Consider the following 21,485-nt stretch of genomic DNA (forward strand, 5'->3'; position numbering starts at 1 on the left):
AATAATTAAAGAAAAAGGGTGCCTGCAGTAGAAGAAAAAATGCTGATTGTGAATCATCAACTGTCCATAACTTTCCCGCTGTAAAAGGTTGAATGGTCCAGTCTGTGTATTTGTGCTGGCAGTGAGTGATCTCTACAATAACAGCCATACCCTGTTTAGCTTTGCTACTATTTGGAGGATCTGTGCCAGGACTTATTGGAATCCCCCAGGCAGGCATTTAGAAGGTCTTTTAAAACTGGGGGGGCGGGGGGGGAGAGCAGTGGGAGCTAAAACCCCTACTCAGTCTCTAGAGAAATTGGCTTTGTTTAAAAAAACAATCCACAGTAGGATGCTGAAGTGTGGTGAGACGTATAATACGACAGCTTTTAATGCGATCAGGAAAGGAATACCTCCCAGTAGTATTTGCAGGTATTAAATCATTAGGAAGATTAGCAGAGTTGCAAGGCCGTTTTTTCTTCCCTGGACAGTTTATTCCACATAATGATGTTTTAAAAAGAGGATTATAGGCATTGGTCCTGTGGGAGAAAGGAACAGACACCGTAGCAATCTTCCCTTTAACAGCTCACTGACGTGACCTGGAGTCTGCAGTGAAGGAAATTATCCTTTCTGTGATTCCCTCACCACAAAACCAGACCAACTGTGTCTCCATTATGGGTTTAATCTGAGGGAGAGACGTCCCTTTCCCAAAGCTGATCAGAGGAAGGAGCCTGCAGAAACAGGCACCTCCTTGTGAGGGAGGGGGCTGTGGGTGCGGCCAGCCTGTCGCGCCAGCTCTGTGCCCGCTGTGGTTCCTCTAGGAAGCAGGTTGGGACCTCTGAGCCTCTTTCCTGTAGGCTATGGAATGGCTGCTGTGATTCCCTCCTGTTTTTCCCCAGGCTGAGTTGAAACCGATGCTCTGGAGATCATGTGTTCTTGACCTGGGAGCATGCGTGACACATACGCGTATGGATACTATACGTGCCAGCACAGGGGATGATGCCTGGCACCGAGCTGTGGAAGTTGTGAAGGATCAGGGCCTTCTGTGTCTTTCCCCAAGGAAGCACGGAAGTTCTCCCTAAGCAGCACGCACCTTCCGCTTTCTCAGCCGGTGGTGGCTTTTGGACACAGCCCCAGCCTCTCCACTCCGGGGCTGCAGCATGAGCTCTTCCAGGCAGCAGGTAGTAGGAAGAGCCTGCAGTTGCTGAAGGTCTTGTGGGCTGTGGTAGAGCAGCACAGAAGCTGTGTTAGAGCCAGCAGAGGCGAGCCAAAGAGGGTCTTTGACTGAGCCAGAGGTCAGAGGTAAATTGTTTTCCTTGCTCTGGACAGGTGGAGGTCAGTCCGTGTCAAGGGGGAGAGTCGAGCTGAGGGGAGCGGTCTAAAAGCAGGTTATCTCGAGGTCTGTTGCATCTTTCCAGGATAAGCTGATGACTTGACCAGAGCATTCTTCCAGAGCTCTTTCCAGGGATCTGTCCTTTGGTCTCCACCCCGTACCTCCAGATATGTTGCGTAGTGGATTTATCAGCCATTAATATTTGGCAGAAGCGTGGACAGTTACTCGTCCCAGGCAGATCATGTTAAAGTTTTGGCTCTCTCCTATCTGGAGCTTAAATTTTCCAAGCGGTGGGGTAGAGATGTAGACGTGCAAGTCCCGTTTAACCCGTGAGACCCAAACCCTTCATTCTGCAGCGCTGGGCTCGTATCATTCCAGCTGTATCATTGCTAATGTGTCAGTTGTGCCACCTGCACCCTTTGCACGTTGAGGAGCTGTTGGCATCTCTTAATGTGCAACGCATAGAAACGAGTAGATCCCTAGGGTACATCTGTTGGCTTCAGGGCTGAATTTATCCCATCGCTGCTTGACAAGTTTTGTCCTAAAATTCCTTATAATTCTTGTGGGTTTGTCCTTTGCCCTTCTTGGCAGGAATGTTTGTTGGCCGTTTCGATGGGTTGAGCAGGGAAAGGCCCATCTCCTCTGATGAGGGAGATATGACTAAAACCCAGAGTTTAGCTGATAGTGGTGCGAAGAGTGCTAAAACCAGGATGGGTTCATAAAACCAGGATGGGTTCAGAGGAGGACGCTGAGCAGACTCCTGCGCACAGTGGTCCAGAAAAGAACCAGAAATGTACATCACCTCCACCCGAGCCTGGCACACGATCTGACTTGATGAGGACCTCCACCACGCTCGCAGCAGTTATCTGCAGACACCGAGCCTGACAGCCCGCTGGAGAAGCACAAAGCATGGCCAATGACCAGAGCAAACCTCCTCTGATGGCTTCTGGGTGATGGGTCTGTCCTGGCTGCTGGAGGAGCCTCAAGAGAAAGGAGATTTCCATCTTCATGCTTTTCCTTGAAACTCCCAAGAGGGAAGGGTGGACAGTTTCTGTGGAGCGTGTGGTCAGCTGTCTCTGCTGAAGCCTCTGTGCTTGTACCTCAACCAGGATCGGTTAGGTGATGGAGGATGAGGAGAACGGCCGGGGCTCCTCAGCCCGTACGTGCTCTGATCCCGGCAGTGGAGGCAGTGCAAGGGAGAGGAGCAGCGTTGTGTGGTTTCCACAATTTTTCTGCTTGCGGTGCCCGTGTCCGCTCTTGCTAGAGCAGCACAAGGAACTGTCAGCTCTTTCACTGCAACAACAAAGAGACGTTCTTCTGGAGGTCTCGTGCAGAGGACAAATGGGTTGCTGTTTCCCACGCCTGTTCACAAGGTCTTCTAGAGGGGGCGGCTCTGCCGCAGAGCTCGGGGCCCTGCGGAGGCCCAGGCAAGCTGCTCATTTCCCTTTGTACCTACTTTGGGGCCTCCGAACATCAACATTTTTTGGAGTAGAAATATTCTGACTGCATCACAGAAGACTTTCTAATGCTAAAAGGAAGCAACCCAACCACACAGATTATTAGTGCCAGAAACATGCAAATGCATTTTGTACTGGAACCAGCAGGTCTGTATTGGGTTCTAATTGTTTTTTTCTTTTCAGAAGGAAGATGTTTAAGGATCTATAGTGAACGCATTCCAAAAACATTCAGAGCAGAGACCTCCAACCCAAACAATCACATTTGAAAAAATACAGGGGAGCTCGTATCAGTATCAGCACTGGAACACAGGGAATGTCCTTTGGCATCTTGTAAACTATTTCCCTTTTCTCTGTCTGTCTGTCTGTCCAGTTGCAGAGCAGACTGGTTCTGGGTCTTTACCGTGCCCTGTGATTTATGGCACATAACGTCAACCGAAGCTGCTGTTTAATGCATTCCTTGAGCGTTTCTGTTCCAGTAGGGATTCATGGGCCTGACTTTGAATTATGGTGCCCTTGTGCTAGAGAGATGTTTACAACGAAACAGTGGATTGGAAGCCCTTTCCTCCTGGGAATCGTGGAAATATTGTTATCTCAAGCTTCAGAAGGAGCTGTGATGCATGGAGACCACCCAAGGCACGGGCCCACCTGCCACCAGAGCACCTCTTCCTCTGGTCAGTCTGCACACCTCCGTTTGGTTTAGGCTGCTTAATTAATCAGCTTTGCTTTTTTGTCCGCTTAAATAGAGGAAACCTCTAGGGTTGATTCTAAATCTCTGTTATTGCCCAGCAGACCAGAATGTTAACTAGACACTCAGGCAGTTTCTCCAAAAATGTTTTATTTAGCTGATAGACACAGCAACTCCTGCTGAACTGCTGCCTGGATCCTTTCATGAAACGCGTATTTAGGCATTTAAACAACAGTTGCCAGTTTCTGTATTCGATAAAATGTATTTGAATAACAAAGTCCATTTGGGGGCAAAGTATCTGTTTGTCTGTATGTGTGTCTGTGTATCTGTCTGGCTATCTATCTAATTTCAAACCCGGAATATTGTAACACCCAGGGATCCAGGGAGCATGGAAGTGAGCCAGGAAAGGAAAGGAGATGTGCTTTAGGAACTAGCAAAGGTGATGGTGGTGGATACTGCAGCAACACTCGGAAGCGGGAGAGATGCTGCAAACCGAAAACCTTGGGCGACATTTCAGAAGTCACGCCTGATGTTGCACGGCCGGCCTGAAACAGAGGGAGGAGATCAGGGCTTCAGGAGCTGTTGTCTGCGTACCCACAGCCCTTCCGCTGGGCTCAGCACCCGCTGGGACCCCCGTCGGCACGCGGGTCACAGCAGCCTGGTAGCACCATGCTCTGGGCCACCTGGAATCATCCCAGTGCTGGCCCCACGGCTCACACTGCTCTGACTTCCCTGGCTCTCACACGGCCTCTCCTCACCTCCCATTTTCCCGTCAGCCTTCCCTGAAACGAGTCGTCCATTCCCGTGTCTCTTCTGCCTTCACAGCTCCCAACAAACACCGCTCTGGCCACGCCACCCCCGTGCTCGTGCCGCGGACCTGGCGGGAGGCAGTGAAATTTGGCACAGGCTGGGCTGAGCCCTCATCACCTGGAAGGGCTGGATCCCCCGACACACCTACGACTAGGAGAGACGGAGAAGTCCTCATCAGCGAAGTTTCTGGCTACGTTCGTGGTGTCTTCAGCCTGATGAATAACAGAGCTTTGCCCTTGTTGCTGCTGAGAGAATATGCCTTCCCGAGGGCCTGCAGGCTTTTCTCTGGTTGCTGTAGCACAGGACTTGTTTCCTTTACATACTCATTTCACTTTTCTTCCTGCTGCTGGTACAGGCTGCCAAACGTTTTGTTTCTTCCTCCCCCATAGATGTGTCTGCATCCACTGCTGTTTGTGTTCCTGCTTTCCTTTCGAGGCTTTTTTTTGTTTGTTTGTTTTTGTTTGAGCATCAGTTGCATTTTCATCGTATTTGGATCCCGTGAGTTAGAGATGGCTGCACAGGACGCTGCGCAGATAATGTCCCTGTTCTGTCACCTGCCCCATGGCCATCAAGGAGCAGACCGGGTTGGCTGTAGACCAGCGCCCAAAGGGTTTAAGCAGCAGACCTATAGCTTCCCCTCCTCTGCAGGCCGTGGTGGGAAGCAGGCAAGCCTCCCCCCGGCTCCTCTGGTGCTCATTTTGCTGTGGAGAGCTGTGGCAAACCGCCGCTTTCCAGAGGTGACTGTGAGAAATGGCCCTTGTCCTTGTCTCTCCTGGGCTTTTCTTTAATGCAAGAAGAAATTGGGCACCTGGAAGAAAGGTGGAGCCCAGGCCCAGCTGAAATCTCTTGAAGGAGACCTCGCAGAGGGGAGCGCTGGTCCTCGTGGCCGGCGCCGGCGTGGCAGGGCGGCGGGCGTTGGGTCCCTCGGTCTCCGCTGGCTCTGGGTGCGGGAAGGGGAGCGGGGCACCGGGACGGGGCCGGAGAGGAGCCGCGCTCCGGGCTGGAGCTGGACGAGCGTTACATAACGCGCCGCTCCGCTCCAGAGACACGTTCAAATGATTAATTTGAGGCTCTGGCAGCCACTTCCCTGTAATAATATTTTAAACATTACTTTTCCACTGGTCCTTGCCAGCAATCGTTACTTTGCGCTGTGGAGGCTGTAAAATTTCACTTCAAGGATGGGTTTCACTCCCGTTACAAAATGTGTCTGGAATGTGCAGATGTTTCCTTCAGGGAATAGCGAGCCAATCCGCTCTAACACATCATCCCCACGGGGAGGACTCAACGTGCTGAGCAGCCCTATTCACAAAATCACAAACAAACACACACACACACACACACACAGAGCCCTGTGGAGCTGTACCCGGGCTGGGCATGTCACTCGACGCCCCGTTGATGCAGAAAGCCCAGCGTCTCTGCTGGAGCTGCAGAAGGCTTTGGGCTGGGCTGCTGCAGGGCCACGTGTGCTGGTCGCAGAGAAGTCCCTCTCTGCAGCCCGCAGGAGCCGTGCGTGTTGTTATTGCAGCTTGGCTTTTACACACTGCCACATATTACTGTTTTCTGGAGACGGATTGGAAGAACTGTGAAAGCTTTGGCTTACTGGGTGCAAAATAACATTCTTCAGGTATCCAAGGGTGTGCATGCCAAGGACAAAGAAGAGTTGCTGTAGATGTGCCAGACTTAGAGAAAATAGAGAGGTGGGAATTAATTGAGCAAAAAAAAAGTTTGCATGGAGAGTGGAGAATACTGAAATATGCTTTTTATGGAACAGCCACTGGCGGATGGGAGCCCCAGCGACTGGGACTTCAAATTGAGGCCATAACCATCCCTGAGGAATCTCTTACAGGGCTGGTCCTGTTTTTACAGGAGGATCCAGGAGATGACTCTTTTTTTCACTTGTGTAATTTTCTCTTTCAGTATCACCTTTACTACACGGGATGGGAGAGCAAAGTGGTTAGGGGCGTCGGGCCCTTGGCACCCTTTCAGGGGTTATCTGTCGTGCGCACAGCAATAGGTGCCCGGAGCAGATCTGCCCTAAGAGCTCCTGCAGTCCTCCCGCTCTGCCCCGCACCGGCTGCTCCCCGCCGCTCCGCGCCTTGTGCCTCCTGCACGGCTGCTCCCGTGTCTGCCGGTCGGGAAGGGCAGGCTTTTGGGGACGGGTGCTGTCTTTCTGCAGCTCTGGATGGTATGTCTGGACTGTCTCAATCTGCGTCGAGCCGTGTTGCTTGAAACCCTGCCTCTAATCATAGAATCAGAGAATTGTTTAGGTTGGAAAAGACCTTTAGGATCATCAAGTCCAATCATTAGTGTTGTGAGAGCATTTTGGGCCCGTAGCATCTCTAGGGAGAAGCTCATTTGGGGTGCTAGATAGGTTTTGGTGATGGGGTCTGTCTTGATGCTGATGTGCACCTCTGTATTAGTCAATATAGAGGGTGACCTTGCCTTATACCCCGCATAAAAACCAAGTGGAGCCTGGAGGAGAAATGAAGACAGTTATGGAAAATAAATATACAAGATGCGGTACTGGGAAAGAGAAATGTTGATAGTGATGAGTATGGAGTGAGCACTCAAGCCCATCTAACACTGATAAGCAGAAGAATGCCAGGAAGAGTCTGTGGCCAGCAAAGTTGAGAAGAATAAATAGTTTTCCAAGTGTATTGGGAGCTAATGGAATTAAATTATACTGGTCTGTTAATAGATGGACATGGTCAAATTATCAATGAAAATACAGAAGAGGCAGGACTGTTCGGTAAATATTTGTTTTCTATTTGGAAAAAAGCCACATGATGTATTTGTATCATATGAGGATGATGAAACACTTTCCACTCCAACAGTAACTGAAGAGGATGTTAAACAGCTGCTATTAATGTTAGACCTTAAACTAGCAAGTTCAGATATTTTGCATCCAAGAATTTTAAAAGATCTGGCTGAAGAGCCCTCTGGGCTATTAATGTTCACTTTTAGTCGTTTTTTGGGCAGTGGGGAAATTCCCAAGGACTGGATCAAAATGAACATGGTGCCACTGTTAACAGAGGGTAAATGGGATGGTACAGACATTAATGAGCCTGGTGTCCTGATTTTCTAGCCCAAGGAGAAACAATACAGTGCATAGCACGGACATTAGCTAGAAGTTAAAGGGGATAGTGTAATTAGTGGCAATCAACATGGAAAATTCACTTATGGAAAATAGATCTCATGAACGTCTGCCTTTTAAGTAGGTTTACAGATGGAGTAGATGAGGATGACCATGTTGATGTAATACACATATGACTTCTGTAAGGTATTCGACTCAATGTCACATATATTTGTCAGAAATTGGAATGAAAAAAACCAGCGCTACATGTATTAAAGGGATTAAACACTGGCTTCAAAATGTAAGGATAAACTGGAGTCATCGTGAAGAGCTGTGTCGCAGTGAAGTCTCAAAGACTGATTGCTGGCTGCTTCTGTAGCGTATTTGTCAACAGATTGGAGGAAGACAAAAACCATTAGTGATACTGTACGGAGAGTGCCAAAGCACGGAGAAGAAAACGGAGCTCCGCTTTGGTTGGAGACTTGGTCACAAAAAAGAGCGGCGGTGCTGCCAAGTGGAAGGTCATACATCTGGGACCAAGGAAGGCAGGCCTGGTGGATGGGAACCTTCTGGAAGGCAAGGACTCGGCCAGGGAAGGTGTGGTAGTTGAGTGTGCAGTGAAGGATGTGGCCACCAAAATGATTAGTGCAACCCAGGGGTGTGTAAGCGGGGAGCTATGGAGCAGAGGGGTTGTGTGTCCTGGTGTCCTCACTTTGTGGAGATACCGATGTCCTATCGCATCCAGCCAAAAGCGTATCTGAAGGACTGTCTCCTGGGAGGCAGCTGGTGTTTGCTGCACCAGCAAGAAGGTGGTAGGTGACTGCAGCCTGCGGAGTATTTGTGGTTAAATAATAGAAAACATGATCGGACACCCTCAGTTTAGTGGACTGGCAGAGTGAATCCTAACACCTGGGAACTCAAGCTAGGCAAATTCAGACCAGAAATAAGCCTAACTGCCTAACCCTGCAACAGCTTACGAAAGCTAGGGATGGCCAACCCATCCCTGGGAGTCTTCACGTGAAGACGGGAATGTTCTCCAGAAGGATGGGGGACTGCGTGCTCAGGCTTCATGCAGGGATCGATTGCGAGGAGCCCGATGGCTTGCAGTACGTGAGGCGTCGGGATAAATGATCACGTTAAAAATCTGTGAGTCATTCCCGTTGCTCTTTGTTAGTGCGAGAAGCAGACTGCCAAAAGGGAAGGGTTAGTGGCTTGTGTCCTTTTTCCCCCCTTCCCCAAAACTGGCTCGTGTATTGGGTAGGTCCCAGGGCTTTAGAACATCTGGAGAGCCTGTCCCTCACCGAGGAGACCACAGAAAGCAGACATAACATCAGGATTGCAAGGAAAACACAAACCGGATTGTGCTGCAGCCGTGGTTTGGCCAGGTCTTGTGTCCTGAACATGCTGCACTTTTCTTTTTGCTTCAGGCTCCCCTGGTTTGTGGATTTTCTGTCGCAGGCAGCGGGCTGTGAGCTCTGTGGTTGTGCTCAGCATCATTGTTTTCACAGAGCAGCACCATTTACTTTGTGCTATTTTTAAACATATGAAGTGCTAATGTGACTTACCCAAATCCCGGAGTTTTCTCTCCGGAGAAGAAGAAAATAAGTAAGGGGCTCAGCATCTGTCCAGCACACAGGCTGTGCTGCAAAATGTTACTGGAAGTTGTTCTCCATCGCTAACAACACGCTGCCAGGCCTGGACCCGCTTGAGCCTTCCTGGTCTTTACTTGTCCTTTTCCCCGTCTCAGCTATTTTTAGTTAGCGTCCCATGCTTTGAGCCCAAGGGTGCTGGTGAGAGCCTGGAACAGGGAGTCTCTTAAATGAAAATGTTGTTGGTAAAACATACCGGAGATGATAATCAATTGACAGACAGGGCTAAAACACACGCAACAATGTTTTTCTTAAGCAACCACCCAGGAACTTGGAAAACTTGCTCGTCTGTTAGAGATTGCTGTTAGCTAAAGGTCAAACAAATCCATACTGTCAGCTACAAAAGGGAGCGCGTTTGGGAGGGTGTTAGCGCCCGTGGGAAGTGACTGGTGGGATCTGGCTACGGGGCCAGCCTTACCGGGGGTGGGTGGGAAGCTGGGTCTCTTTCAGCTCCGCGCCGGAGCCTGCGGAGCCGGGCTGCTGGCACCCCCGGTCGTCCCTGCTGCCCGTGCCCGGCGGGAGGTGCGGGCCGGGGGGGTTTGGAGCAGGACCCGGGGGGCTGGAGCTCAAACATTGCCGACGACCGAGGAGGAAACGGCCGCCAAATCTTTCTGCTGGGTGCACGTCGCCTTTGTGCCGCTCCGCCAGCGGAAGGTCCGAAGCGGGGAGCGCGCTGCGCTCACCCCAGGCTGCTCCCACAGCCAGGGGGAGAAAGGGACGGGGTGACGCTGTCCCTCAGCCACCTCGTGGCGTTTGGCCCTGAGACTTCCCCCATCTCTTCTCACGCTGTTTTGGATCCGGGGTGCCCTCTTCGTGTCCGCTTTACCCGCCGTGCATGTCTGGCTTTGGCTGGTGGGTGATGTTACTGCTAAACCCTCAGTCCTTCGTGAACCCCGTAAATGCCGTGTTTTGCTGCCTCGTGGCATTGTTTTCCTCTTATTTGTGTGCTGCCAGTACCGTGCGGTGCCTGACAACGTGCTGACTGTCGTCCCGATGTGAGAACTGAGAGAAGTATTTCCCAACTATTTGAAGAAATTACTTTTGATCTGATGCTGCCTTATCAGCCTCATTCTCTCTCAGCTGGCTCGCAGTCTGAATTCAACTAAGAGGTGGCATTAAGTTTTTACAGGTCTCACCAGGGCATTTCGGATGATTGGGAGGTCCCTGGTTCACAGTTCTCGCGCTGTACGGATGCCCAAGTTGTTCCACTGTTCCTTTTGGGATATAAAATACAGATGCCCCAGAAGGTTTCCAAGGAGGAGGCTATGCAAATATTTTTTCATACTCTGTCAGTGTTTGCAAACTGGACGTGTGCTTTGGAGAAGACTTTCCTGGAGTTCTCTGCGTCTCTTGGCTCCGGCTCCCGTGTCAGCTCAGCGATGTATCGCTGCTGTCGGTTCAAGAGCATCCAGAGCCTCCTGCATCCTGTGAACCTTGCCTGTGGCTCGTTTGTTGCGTGTAGCAGAACTTACGGTGCTGGGGAAAAATAGCACTGTGTTTTTATTACTTCTCACAGAGAAATAATATCCCTAGAGGACAGTTGTGCAAGCAAAGGCCTCACATTAAAATAAATACAAATAGGGTAATAAAAAACCAGGACCCGAAGGTTACGTACTCCATCCCCTGTCCCGGTGGTGAATTAATGTCAACAACACCTAAACATTTATTGAAAACTCTTCACTTTCTGTGAGGAAGATTAAGCACTTAGTAGCTCAGCTGTGTAATTCCTGAACTACAGCTTACAGAGGACTCGCTTTTCATGGTAAAATAAAATATCACTGGGCTCCGAACATGCTGACTTGGAAACACTTTGGGTTTTTAAGAGACCAGAGCTGGGCATTGAAAGAGCTGTGTGTTGGCATGCAGTGCCACGGGACCTGGGGGCTCCCTGGGCGGATGCTTTTTTGGGGAAGAAGTGGGTATCTGCATGGACAGTGGTTGGATTTGGGCTGCAGGCATCTAACATGGTCTCCTTTCTTGAGCTCTGCCATGTGTGCTGGGAAGATGCTTGGTTTTATTGCATCTTTGGTTTCCTCGCAAACTTTCCATGAAACTAATGCGTATTTGCAGGGCTGACATTTAGCTGGATGAAACTGCAGACAGCTTGTTTATGTGCAGCACTAATTATGGACATTAACTTTTTTAAATATTTGGGTTGCTGCTTTCCCAAGCTGAAGGTCTTCTCTGTTCCCATCTTGTAGTGTGATGTTCCAGAGGCAGAGCCGGGCCAGGTGATGCCTGGTGTTTCAAGCCTTATTTTATGCCACAGTAAGTCACCTCCTGGCAGCGGAGGGGAGGACCACGTCCAGCGCCAGCTCCGGTCACTGCCGGCTCCTGGTCACTCGAGCGGCTCAGAAGGTGGGACCTGGCGTGAAAAGCCTCTCTCATAACGGTGACCATCCCTGTAGCCAGCTCCTCGTCCCGCCGGAGCGCCCTGCAGAAGCTCTTGCTGAGCTCCCCAAGCACAGGAGGCCCCCGGTGATCCCCAGTGCCCCCCTCGCCTTTGGCTCCATTGTTTCGGTGTTGGGAATGAGCCGATGAAGTCAGTGGCAGTCTAAGAATAACTTGTAAAATGAGCCGTGCTGCGGGTCCCTGTGCAGACAGCAGCGCTCCGGTTCCTGGGAGCCTCTTGTATGAAAAAGCCCCCACCCAGCCCTCCTGGCCGGGGAGGAGAGGGACGGAGCGCATGATGCCATTGCCTATGAGCCAGCCCTGCCAGAACATGACGTCGCTCCATGAGGTAACACGTCCCCTTTGTTCGAGTGGCTTCATCCCTGGTCCGACTTTATAACCATATTTGGGAAAGTCTGCGGAAAGCTGCTGGCTGCGGGGATCCGAGGAGCCGCTCTTTGAGTCTCAGCTGCCCTGCAGACAGCTCCCACTTGGAGGGTGGGCATGCCCTGGCCGTGGTGGGGATGCCCTGGCTGCGGTGGGGATGCCCTGGCCGTGGTGGGGATGCCCTGGCTGCGGTGGGGATGCCCTGGCTGCGGTGGGGATGCCCTGGCTGCGGTGGGGATGCCCTGGCCGTGGTGGGGATGCCCTGGCCGTGGTGGGGATGCCCTGGCTGTGGTGGGCATGCCCTGGCTGTGGTGGGCACGCCCTGGCCATGGTTCAGATGCCCTGGCCATGGTAGGGATGCCCTGGCCATGGTTCAGGTGCCCTGGCCATGGTAGGGATGCTGTGGCTGTGGTGGGGATGCCCTGGCTGTGGTGGGCATGCCCTGGTTGCAGTGGGGATGCCCTGGCCATGGTTCAGGTGCCCTGGCCATGGTAGGGATGCTGTGGCTGTGGTGGGGATGCCGTGGCTGTGGTGGGCATGCCCTGGCCATGGTTCAGATGCCCTGGCCATGGTGGGGATGCTCTGGCTGCAGTGGGGATACCCTGGCTGTGATTGGGATGCCCTGGCCATGGTTCGGATGCCCTGGAGAACGGTGGGGATGCCCTGGACACAGTTGGGATGCCCCGGCCACGATGGGGATGCCCTGGCCGTGCACCCCTCAGGCACGTGCAGCATCACCTCCTCTGTCTGCTCCGGGGATGGGGCATGGGCACTGTGGGTGAGCAGCGGCTGGGTAGGGACTGCCGTGTCACCGGGGGTGTCCCGAGCTCTCGGCTCGGTCTCGTGCAGGGCTCAGGGACCTGTCTTGCCCACCCTGCTTGAAGCACAGGCTCTCGCAGTGCCTTTTCTTCAGCTGATGGGGACGCAGACACCCACTACCCGGCTTTAACCCTGAGCTCCCCTGCTCTGCTGAGAGCTGAGGGAGTGTTTTACACTGCCCTGTGGGCAGCTGCCTGCCTCTCAGCGGGATCACGATAGAACCCGTGGCCCCAGCCCAGCAAGACAAGTAGGATTTACTGCTACAAATCTGAGGGTCGCGTTGTGCTGGCGCTGCGGGAGAGGCTTGCGGCGGGACGAGGCAGGGCAGGCTGAGGCAGGGAAGGAGCATCGCTTTGCTCCCGTTGCTCAGAGGGGAGCCCGCAGTGATGGGGTGACCTGCTCGTGGTCCTGCAGCGAGTCTGCAGCAGAGCTGGGAGTTATATCTGGGTCTGCTTCATGTCAAACCCAACCATCTCCTGTCACAGCTGCCTTGCAAGGGCATATGAGAGAGCGCTTTGCAATTCTCCCAGGAGAGCACAAAGAGTACGGAACATTGCAAAAATGCTTGTATCCTTGCCTTACATTTTCGTATCAACAATTACGATTTTGCTGTGGGAACAAAAACATTTAGTTGTTTAGATGAATATTTGTGAAAAAGTCTTTTGGGGCAAATTCCTCAGAGAGCGCTAAGACTTGGGCTAGCATTTGAAACTCATAAATTCAAAACGAACAAATAAATTGTCATCGTGCTGTGACAGCCTCGGGGAGACGAGGGTGCTCCCCGCCGTCTGCCAGTCCCAGCGTGCGGCTCTCGGCTCGGGACCGGCTCCCAGCAGCTGCCGGTGTCTCCCTGAGCCGTTCCCTGGACAGCCCTCCATCTCCTGCGTTTGCTCCCCAAGCAGCTTTGCTGTCCTTTGGAAGCTGATCTCTGCAGCAGAGTCCCTGGGCACGCGGGTGGAAGGCAGCCTCCGCTGGGGTGGGATGCATCAGTGACCCAAAATGCCTTTGGGAACGAAAGGGGTGAAACCCACTAGCCAAAGGCCCCTCTTCGTGATTGGCTGCAGCTCTCGGAGGTCCTGTGCGGCGGAGCTGGAATCCCTTTGCCTTGGAAAATCCCTGCTTCAGTGTGATTGAAACCAGTAGCTGGTGATGAAGATCTCCATATGCTGTTGCCCTCCTGTCTGTGCTGAAAGGCTGAGAGCTCGTGGTGCTGGAGAGCTGCTGAGGCAGCGTTCCTGCCAGCCAGGGTGTCCCTGCGCCTAGTGCAGCATGGCAGCGTTGCTTCCCGTGCCCGGCACACAGAAAAATCTGCTTTTTTTCAGATTTCCATAGCCGCTGTGGCAAGAATCTCTATTCCCCCCTCTGCACACAAACACTGTTACTTCTACTGTGCTTCCTAGGAGAGGTGCAAGCCAAAAGACAAAGAAAAAAAGGAATCAGATCAGCAAAAACCTATAATTTTTCCTGGCTCAAACATGCAAAAACACATAGGGTTTTTCCTCCTCTTTTCTGGAAAGTCTGTTACGTACGTCAGGCAGCATCAGCACAGCACTGCTGCATGGGGCACCATGCTGCCTTTTATTCCTGGAGACTAGAAGAGTGTTTGCCATGGTAACTCGTCAGACAGCGTTTCGGCTGTGCAGGCGACCTCTCGGGCAGTTTGTGGCTCTGCCAGCTGACGGAGGGCTCTGGAAGCGGTGGGCTTTGCTGTGTCTCACAAGCCATCTTGCGTGTCCCTCTGCCACTTGTCCTCTCTGGTTGCAAGGTGTGGAACGGTGCAGCTTGGCTTTTGGTGGGGGTGAGGAAGGGGAGCGTTGCTGGGCATCGCTCAGAGCATTGCTGGGCAGCTGCTGCCGCCTGCGGCGTTTTCTGCGCCTCGGTTTGCTGCTCGCTTCGGTCGTTGCCTCTCCTCCCTGGTTGCTGCAAGGCTTTAGCCACAAGAGCTGCCAGGGACTGAGCACATTCGTATTCTTCGGTGGATGTTTGGGTGAAGCATGTGGAGTTTGTTGAGATCAGAAAGGTGGAACTGTTTCCACTGGAAGATGTGCTTGGGAAGGAAAGGACTCGGGCAGTCTGGGAAAGGCTCTGGAGTCGGGAGTGGGGCAGAGAAGATAAATATGAACAATTATTCAGTGTTCAGAGTGCAGAAAATTAGGCAGTATTCAACGGAGTGATGCCTCTGGCAGGTTTCAGCAAACCAAAGTAAAGTACGTGACTTGTGGAGCTTGTTGCTGTAGGCTCATGTGGAGGCCGGGCTGGCTCAGGAAGGGGTGGATGGTGGCGTGGAAGGTCGGTCTGTTGGTGGCTCTTGATACGACAGTCCCATGCAGCCTCTGGCTCTGAAGGTCCTCCGTTTCTGGCTGCCAAGAGCTGGGAAGTGTGTTGGGGAAGGATGGCTCGCTGGGAGCTTTGCTCCTGCATCTCCCTGAACACCCGGTACTGACCACAGCCGGGGATGGGATATGGGGCAGGATGGACCCTTGATCCCAGGGACAGAGCTGTTCCTACGTCCCTGCATCCACTCCGGCCGTTAAAACACAGCCTCTGGGCCAAAATGGGGCCCAGCCCTGTCCCCCATGACTTTTACTTTGGTCACACAAACATGAGGCAAACTCCGTTTCGGGGAGGTCTGTCCTGGATCAGGGAAGACTGGCTGGCTGGGGGAGGCTTGTGGGAAAGCCCAGCCTGGCTGACCCATGGGGAGAGAGTGATTTTCCCCAAAGGACAGGGTCTCCCTGTTGCAGATGCTCCGTTTACTCACACTGTGTGTCCTGTCAGGCCAGCCCAGCTCAGGGAGATGGGCTGGGAGATACAAAAGCTTCTCCCTTAACTGCAGGCTGCAGCGGCAGCCCGGAGGGCAGATGCTTTACCCCTCCTGCACTGTTGCAGGCCCCTTGGCAGCTACTGTGCAGGCTCCTGTGCAGACTCTGGATGGAAACATGGCTGTACCCAAGCCACCGTCTTTCCCTAGCACCTCAGGAGCTTCACTGACCCACCCCCCCCCAAAATCTTAGCTTTTACTGTGGATTACAGACCTGGAGCTTCTTTTCTACTGAACCGCTGCGGCTCTCCCAGCCTGCACGCAGGCTCCTCTCTGCACAGACGCTTCTCTCCGTCTGTGGATGCTTTTCCCATTACTGTTCTGGCTGGGCTCCACGCACCAAAAGGGCTGGGGAAGGCACAAGCCAGCACTGTCCCCCCCTCCCCTTCCCTCCCCTTTTTGTGAAATGAAGGCAGCGCAGGCCCACAAATGACATAATGAGAGCATGACATCAGGCTTGGCAGGCGGAGGCATGCTATACTCTGCTCAACATTATATGTTCTGTGGAATTAAGAAAAAACCAGCAGTGCACCAAAAAAAGCCTGTCCACCACAGCGCTGCAGAAATAACCCCTCTGGCTGCCCCGGGCTCGCAGCTGCAGGGCCGTGGATCCCGTCTGAGCATCCCAAAGGGACAAAGCGGGCGGCACCGAGCCCTGCTGCTCGCTTCCGGCAGTGGAGGGCAGCAGCTAGGTGAGGGCACGCCAGCGCTGGGTGCTTTGCAGCCCCCAAAGTTACCCCACCCCGTCTGCAGGAGATCTCGCTGGCGGCATTTGTGGCTGATCCATCCTCACGCTGACGTGAGACGGGCCGCTGTTAGCCCTGCGGTGCACACAGCTCAGCAGAGGTCGGGTGGCTCAGCCGGCAGCACGTGGGGAATTGGTAGCGGAGCTGGGATGGAGCTGAAGGCTCCCAAGGCTCAGGCTGATGCCCTCGTTACCAAACGTTCCCTCATCCGAAGCTTCGCCTTTCCCCCCACAACCCACTCCACTCCCAGAAGAAGGTTTTTTAAAACTTGCTTTGCTAGGCATGTAAGTTAAATGCGTGAGTGTTTGCCGGGGCACGTAGGGAGCTGCAAGGGAAGCTGTCTGTAGGGCGTCTCTCACCCACTTCTTGTTCTACACCATAGCCGGTGGTGGGTTTTGGTGCCCCTTGCCCCACAGAGGTCTGTGGAGAAGTGGGCCAGCCCTCCCAGCCTCCTCTGGCATGACATGGCTCCATTTTACAGCTGTGGAAACTGAGGCAAGATCGAGAAGTTGTGTCTTGCCCATAGTTGGCCTCCTCTGGGCAGCACAGTGTGTTCTCAATATCCCCCGTGGCACAAATAAATTAAATTTTTCTTTCTTCTCGTGGTGAGGGCGGCAGTCTGCGTGCGCAGTGCATTTCAATGGAGAGCCTTGTTTTCTGCTGGCTTCAGCTCTGCTTTGAACCTGCTCCGAATTTCCTCCAGCCTGGCAGTGGGCTGGGAAAATACAGTCGTGGCAGTTTGTGGCACCGAGAGGCTGAGCTCTGTCCCACAGCCTTTACGTTGGGTTTTATTGCTCAGTATTTCCTGATTTTTTTTTTTTTTTTTTTTCTCTGCAACCTGGCTTGGTTCACAGCCATCTTTCCCATGCCAGGAAGGCTTAATATGATTTTCCACACAAGCTGGAGACAGACCAGTGGGAGAAGGCAAGCAGGCGGCTGGGAGCCCAGCTCGCTGCCTCGTGGCTGGAGGTGGCAGGCGCTGGCATCCGCCACCGTTCCTCACTTCTCCAAGCTGTCCTGTCAACAGGAGTTCTGCTTCCCTTGCAGGCTCTGCACCAGGGAGGTCTGGGGAGATTGAAAGCTGGGAGGTTTTATGCCGGTTCCTCATCAGGTTGTGAAGGCAAGGGTAGAAAACAGCGAGGGAATTGTGCTCTGCTTTGTACGTGCCGGTGGGTTGCCATCTAGTGCCTGGTCTGGATGGAGGACAGCGGCTTCTCTGCAGGTCCTGGATGGGAGCTCAGGCTGTGGAAGACAGAGGCTGGGAGCCAAGGTTTTGGGATCCTTTGCAGAGCGTGCGAGTTGTAGTTAAGTGACAAAAGTGTCAGGGTATAGACAGAGCTTGGCTTAATTGTAACCTCCAAGGGTTTGGAGCGTCTCTGAAGCAGCCTCGCCTGGGAACTGAGCCCCAGCCTTCTCCTTTGAAGCCCACTGGTGGAGCATCCCTGCGTGCTGGGCTGTGGGTCAGCGCCAGCTTTGGGTGGCAGTAGTGGGTGCCGGATAAACGGGTGAGCTCAGATGGTAGTATCTGGCAGCATCAGCTTGGTGACGGCGCGTGCGGAAGGACAGCCAAGCTGTACTATCGGGAGAAGAGGAGAAAGGCGTGGGAGCCCCCTCCAGCCCTTCCGCTGTGAGGCCGTGGAGGCTCACCCGGGCACGGCAGTGCCGATGCCGCAGAGACGCATCCGAGCGGCCTGACACCCTCACAAGCTGTCCTGGCTGTACAAAGCAGCGCAGCCCCTTGAGCAAATCCAAGGGTTGAGGGTTCTCACTGATTAATTTATGGGGGACAGCTCCTCCTGGCCCTTTCTGAAGAAAACCCGCTGGCCGCAACCACCGCACCAGGCGTCCTGCACCCCTTGAGTCCCCTCTGGATCCCCCTTGTTCACCAGGAGCTCCTTCCCCCCGTGCGTGCCGCTCAGTAGGCAGTGACATCTAGTGTCAGTCCCACACACTGTGGAGAAGCACACTGCCTGGGGAATTACTGCCCGTATTTGCGTTTCACCTGTTTGCTGAGGCTGGTGGGAGCAGCTCTGCCGCTGTGCATCTTCCTGGAGCAGGTACCGGGTCACAGGCATCCCTGGTCCTGCCCTCGGGTAGGCACAGAGCTGACTGACCCCTGGGAGTCGAGGATTTGGGGTCTTAGCCTTCACTTATCTGAAGTTTGAAAGCTTTCTCAGAGGTGAAATGGAAATAGTGATAAGGGGTGTTGGTAGAGGGCTAGTGGAAGGCTCAGAACCAGCCCCTCCACGCCTGGCACTGTGGCAGAGGGACGGAGAAGAGCAGCCCTGCCCAGCTGGAGGTGGTCACTTCTACCTGGGAAGCAGGAAGGTGGGAATCATGGAGGGAAAGCTGCAGAGAGCTGCAGGGAAGGCGGCTGGTCTTGGGGCTGGCTGTCCCAGTACCCTGCGTGGCTCAGGCGCCCGCCTGCTGATCCGCGATGCCAAGAGCTTCACCCTGCCCTGCGCGCGCTCTTCTCCGTGCAGCCAAGCAGCGCTTTTGAAGAGGCTCTTTGAAATGCCAGAGCCCTGATTTTGTAGCAGCAGAATGGTTTGTTTTGGAGGTCTCTCTTGTCTGGGCAAGGAGCAAGAAGGCATCAGAGCTGAAACACCATTTCCTTCTGTCTTGGGCTTGAGGTGCTGCCTAAAAACTAAGTGGGTTATTTCCAGGTATTTCAAAGATGAGAAATAGTTTTACTGGTCTCCCAGTAAGGTAGCTGGTTGGTGGTCTGGTCCTTTCCAAAACTGGTCAAGTCATGGGAGGAGGTGCAGAGGCAGAGGAGTACAACTTACAGAAAATACTCCTGGAGGAGTGGAGCAGGAGCTTCCCTGAGGAAGGATCTGACCTGGCTGGCAGCAGTTGGGATTCCAGTCCACGCTCGCTTGTGTGTTTGTCTTGCAAGTGGGAGCTGGAAAAGGGTTTGGAGGTGACTCTCATGTCTCCTGTGCAGAACGTGTGGTCTGTGACGCTTCAGCAATGGATGCTCTGTATTCTTTAACTATTGTCCCAGCTACCCCGAGACAAAAAAACACTGGCTTGCTTGGATATTTTTGCTAGCATCCTTTTTTTAAGTGTATTTGTCGAGCTTTCATTTTGCACATTTCTTGGACTTCTTTATTGGTGTTGCTGGTGAACTCTTCTGAATCCATTCAGCTTGGCAAAGAAAATCCTGGACAGCAAAATCAGGGAAAATAAACCTTTTAAAGAGACATCCATCCCTGTTACTTATCCCCAGAGTTTCCTGGAATCATATGTAATTTTCCTGCCAGTTTGGCAGAATTCCTTTCATTAGGATAAATTCAGTTGAAATGTCAGATCAAACCAAGAATTAATCGATTAGGGGATAAAAATAAGAGGTGAGGCAGCAAGGAGAAGTTATGGGAGATGCTTGTGGGGAAAAAGGTGAGAAAGGAGGTGGGTAGGAGAACGCCGCTGTCGACACGGCACGGCTGCGGCTGCGGTGATCCAGCCCTGTCCGCCTCCCTGGAGCTCTGCCAGAAATCCCTGAGGGATAATAACCGCTGCATGGGCTCAGAATAAGTATTTTGATGCTGCTAAAAGAAGGTTTTGGCCAAAGGAGGTTCATCTGACACCAAAGAGTGAAGTTTATTGGGAACGAGCAGAGACCGATCAGCGAAACTCTCACTTCTTAGCTGAGTGACATTTTAAGATTGAAAAAGAGGACATGGGGTGAAAAGAGAGAGCTGGACTGGAGGACAGAAACAATTTTGCTTTGGATGAGTTGAAGGCTATTGGTGTTACAGGGAGCGATTAGAGACTTTTTTTAAAACAGTGTTCCTTTTATAAGGACAATCTAGCCTGATTTTATACGGAAAATACTCTTTGTTACTACTTCTTGCCTTTTAAGCTTTTCCAAAGGGAGACAAAAAGATCTTTAAAAAGTAAAAGTTGAATGCATCATTGTGTAATTAATGATCAGTGCTTTGGCACTAGAAATGGACTTGGAAGTTCCTCATAAATTTTTCTCTAAGTTAATTACTACTTCAGTCTAAATTATTTCTTAATTGCTTCTTTGAACATATTAGGCTTGGATTTTTTTTTAAAAGGATACATCAAATTTAGTAATACCTTTGTCACGTCTGTAATTACTCTAGATACGCTGCAGAATGGTATGCATATAATGATGGTCCTAATCTGTATCTAAACATTATACAAAGCTTTGAGCAGCAAATACTTCACGGCTGGGAAAGGTGTTTTCTTCGGCTGGGAGAAATGCTCCACTTTAACACACCAAAACTTTCCAATCCGGAGTCTGGATGGAGTTTGGAGAAAGGTCGTCTTCTAAGGTCTATAAATGGAGGAATGACAAAATGAAGTTGAACGAAAGCTGAAAATTGTGTTTTCTTTCTCTAGGGATCTTTCCAATAACAAGATCAGTGGTTTAGATGTTCAGATATTCGAAAGCCTGACTTCTCTGGCAAAACTGTAAGTACATGCTATGCCCTTCCAGTCCTCCAGCTCCCCGTGCACGTTTGAGCTGGTACCTAGAAGGCATGCTTGTGTTTCACACATTAGCCTTGCTCTTGCTTGGCCTCATCTGTCGAGCCCCAGACAGATGTGTCCATGGACTCCTTCCTCAAGGTGTTCAGCTGCGCAGTCCATTGAATGACTGATTCCCTCAGTGGCATTCAGAGAATCGGGCGGGATTTGACCCGCTGTACTGCTAGGTGCAGAGGAGATCAAGGCAAGAGAATGAGATTTGTCCCAAGATGTGTGTTAGTACGTGGAACGTTACGATAAAGCTGCGGTGGCCAAATCCCACTTATCTTCTGAGGGAATTTGGGTACTGAGGCTGAGGGTCCTTTGAGGAGCCCGGCACTAGTGGGGGAAAGGTCCAATGTCCCTTCGCTCCCCACACCCTGAGCTGTCCCAAAAACTGCCCAGACTCTGTGTGGGCCACGGGAAGGGGAGACCTTTGACCATTAGCAAACTCACTGGTTCAGCTGCTGATCAGATGAGTTTGCACTGTTACTTGCTGATGGTTCATAGAGAAGATTAACTGGTTTTTAAAGAAAAGTTGGACTGTCAGATCAAAAAAGGCAGCAATAGAGCCAGCACCAAAACCTGCTTTGGTGGTTCCAGCTGAGTAGCTGGCAACCTGGACAGCCTGCCATCTTTACACCTCAGCATCTCCTAAAAATAGAGGGACTTAGGGAAGGACTTGGAGCATGCGGACTGGACTTGAACGCGGAAGCGGGCTGCCCAGAGAGGTTGTGAAGTCTCCATCCTTGGAGATACTCAAAAGCAGTCTGGATATGGTTGTGGGCAGCCTGCTGTAGGTGACCCTGCTTGAGCAGGGGGGTTGGACCAGATGACCCAA

At 52.2% G+C, this 21,485-nt stretch overlaps 1 protein-coding gene across 1 annotated transcript in view; it reads left to right on the forward strand.

The window, feature by feature from the left end:
- The window catches only part of PKD1 (polycystin 1, transient receptor potential channel interacting), a 95,006-nt gene that overhangs the window by 20,411 nt on the left and 53,110 nt on the right, over positions 1-21,485 (forward strand). Inside the window, exon 2 of the mRNA XM_075718225.1 lies at positions 20,519-20,590. Within this exon, the coding sequence (XP_075574340.1) occupies positions 20,519-20,590 (72 nt within the window). The remainder of the gene's footprint in view (positions 1-20,518; positions 20,591-21,485) is intronic.

This window comes from Pelecanus crispus, chromosome 11, assembly GCF_030463565.1.
Source record: "Pelecanus crispus isolate bPelCri1 chromosome 11, bPelCri1.pri, whole genome shotgun sequence".
Lineage (NCBI taxonomy): Eukaryota > Metazoa > Chordata > Aves > Pelecaniformes > Pelecanidae > Pelecanus > Pelecanus crispus.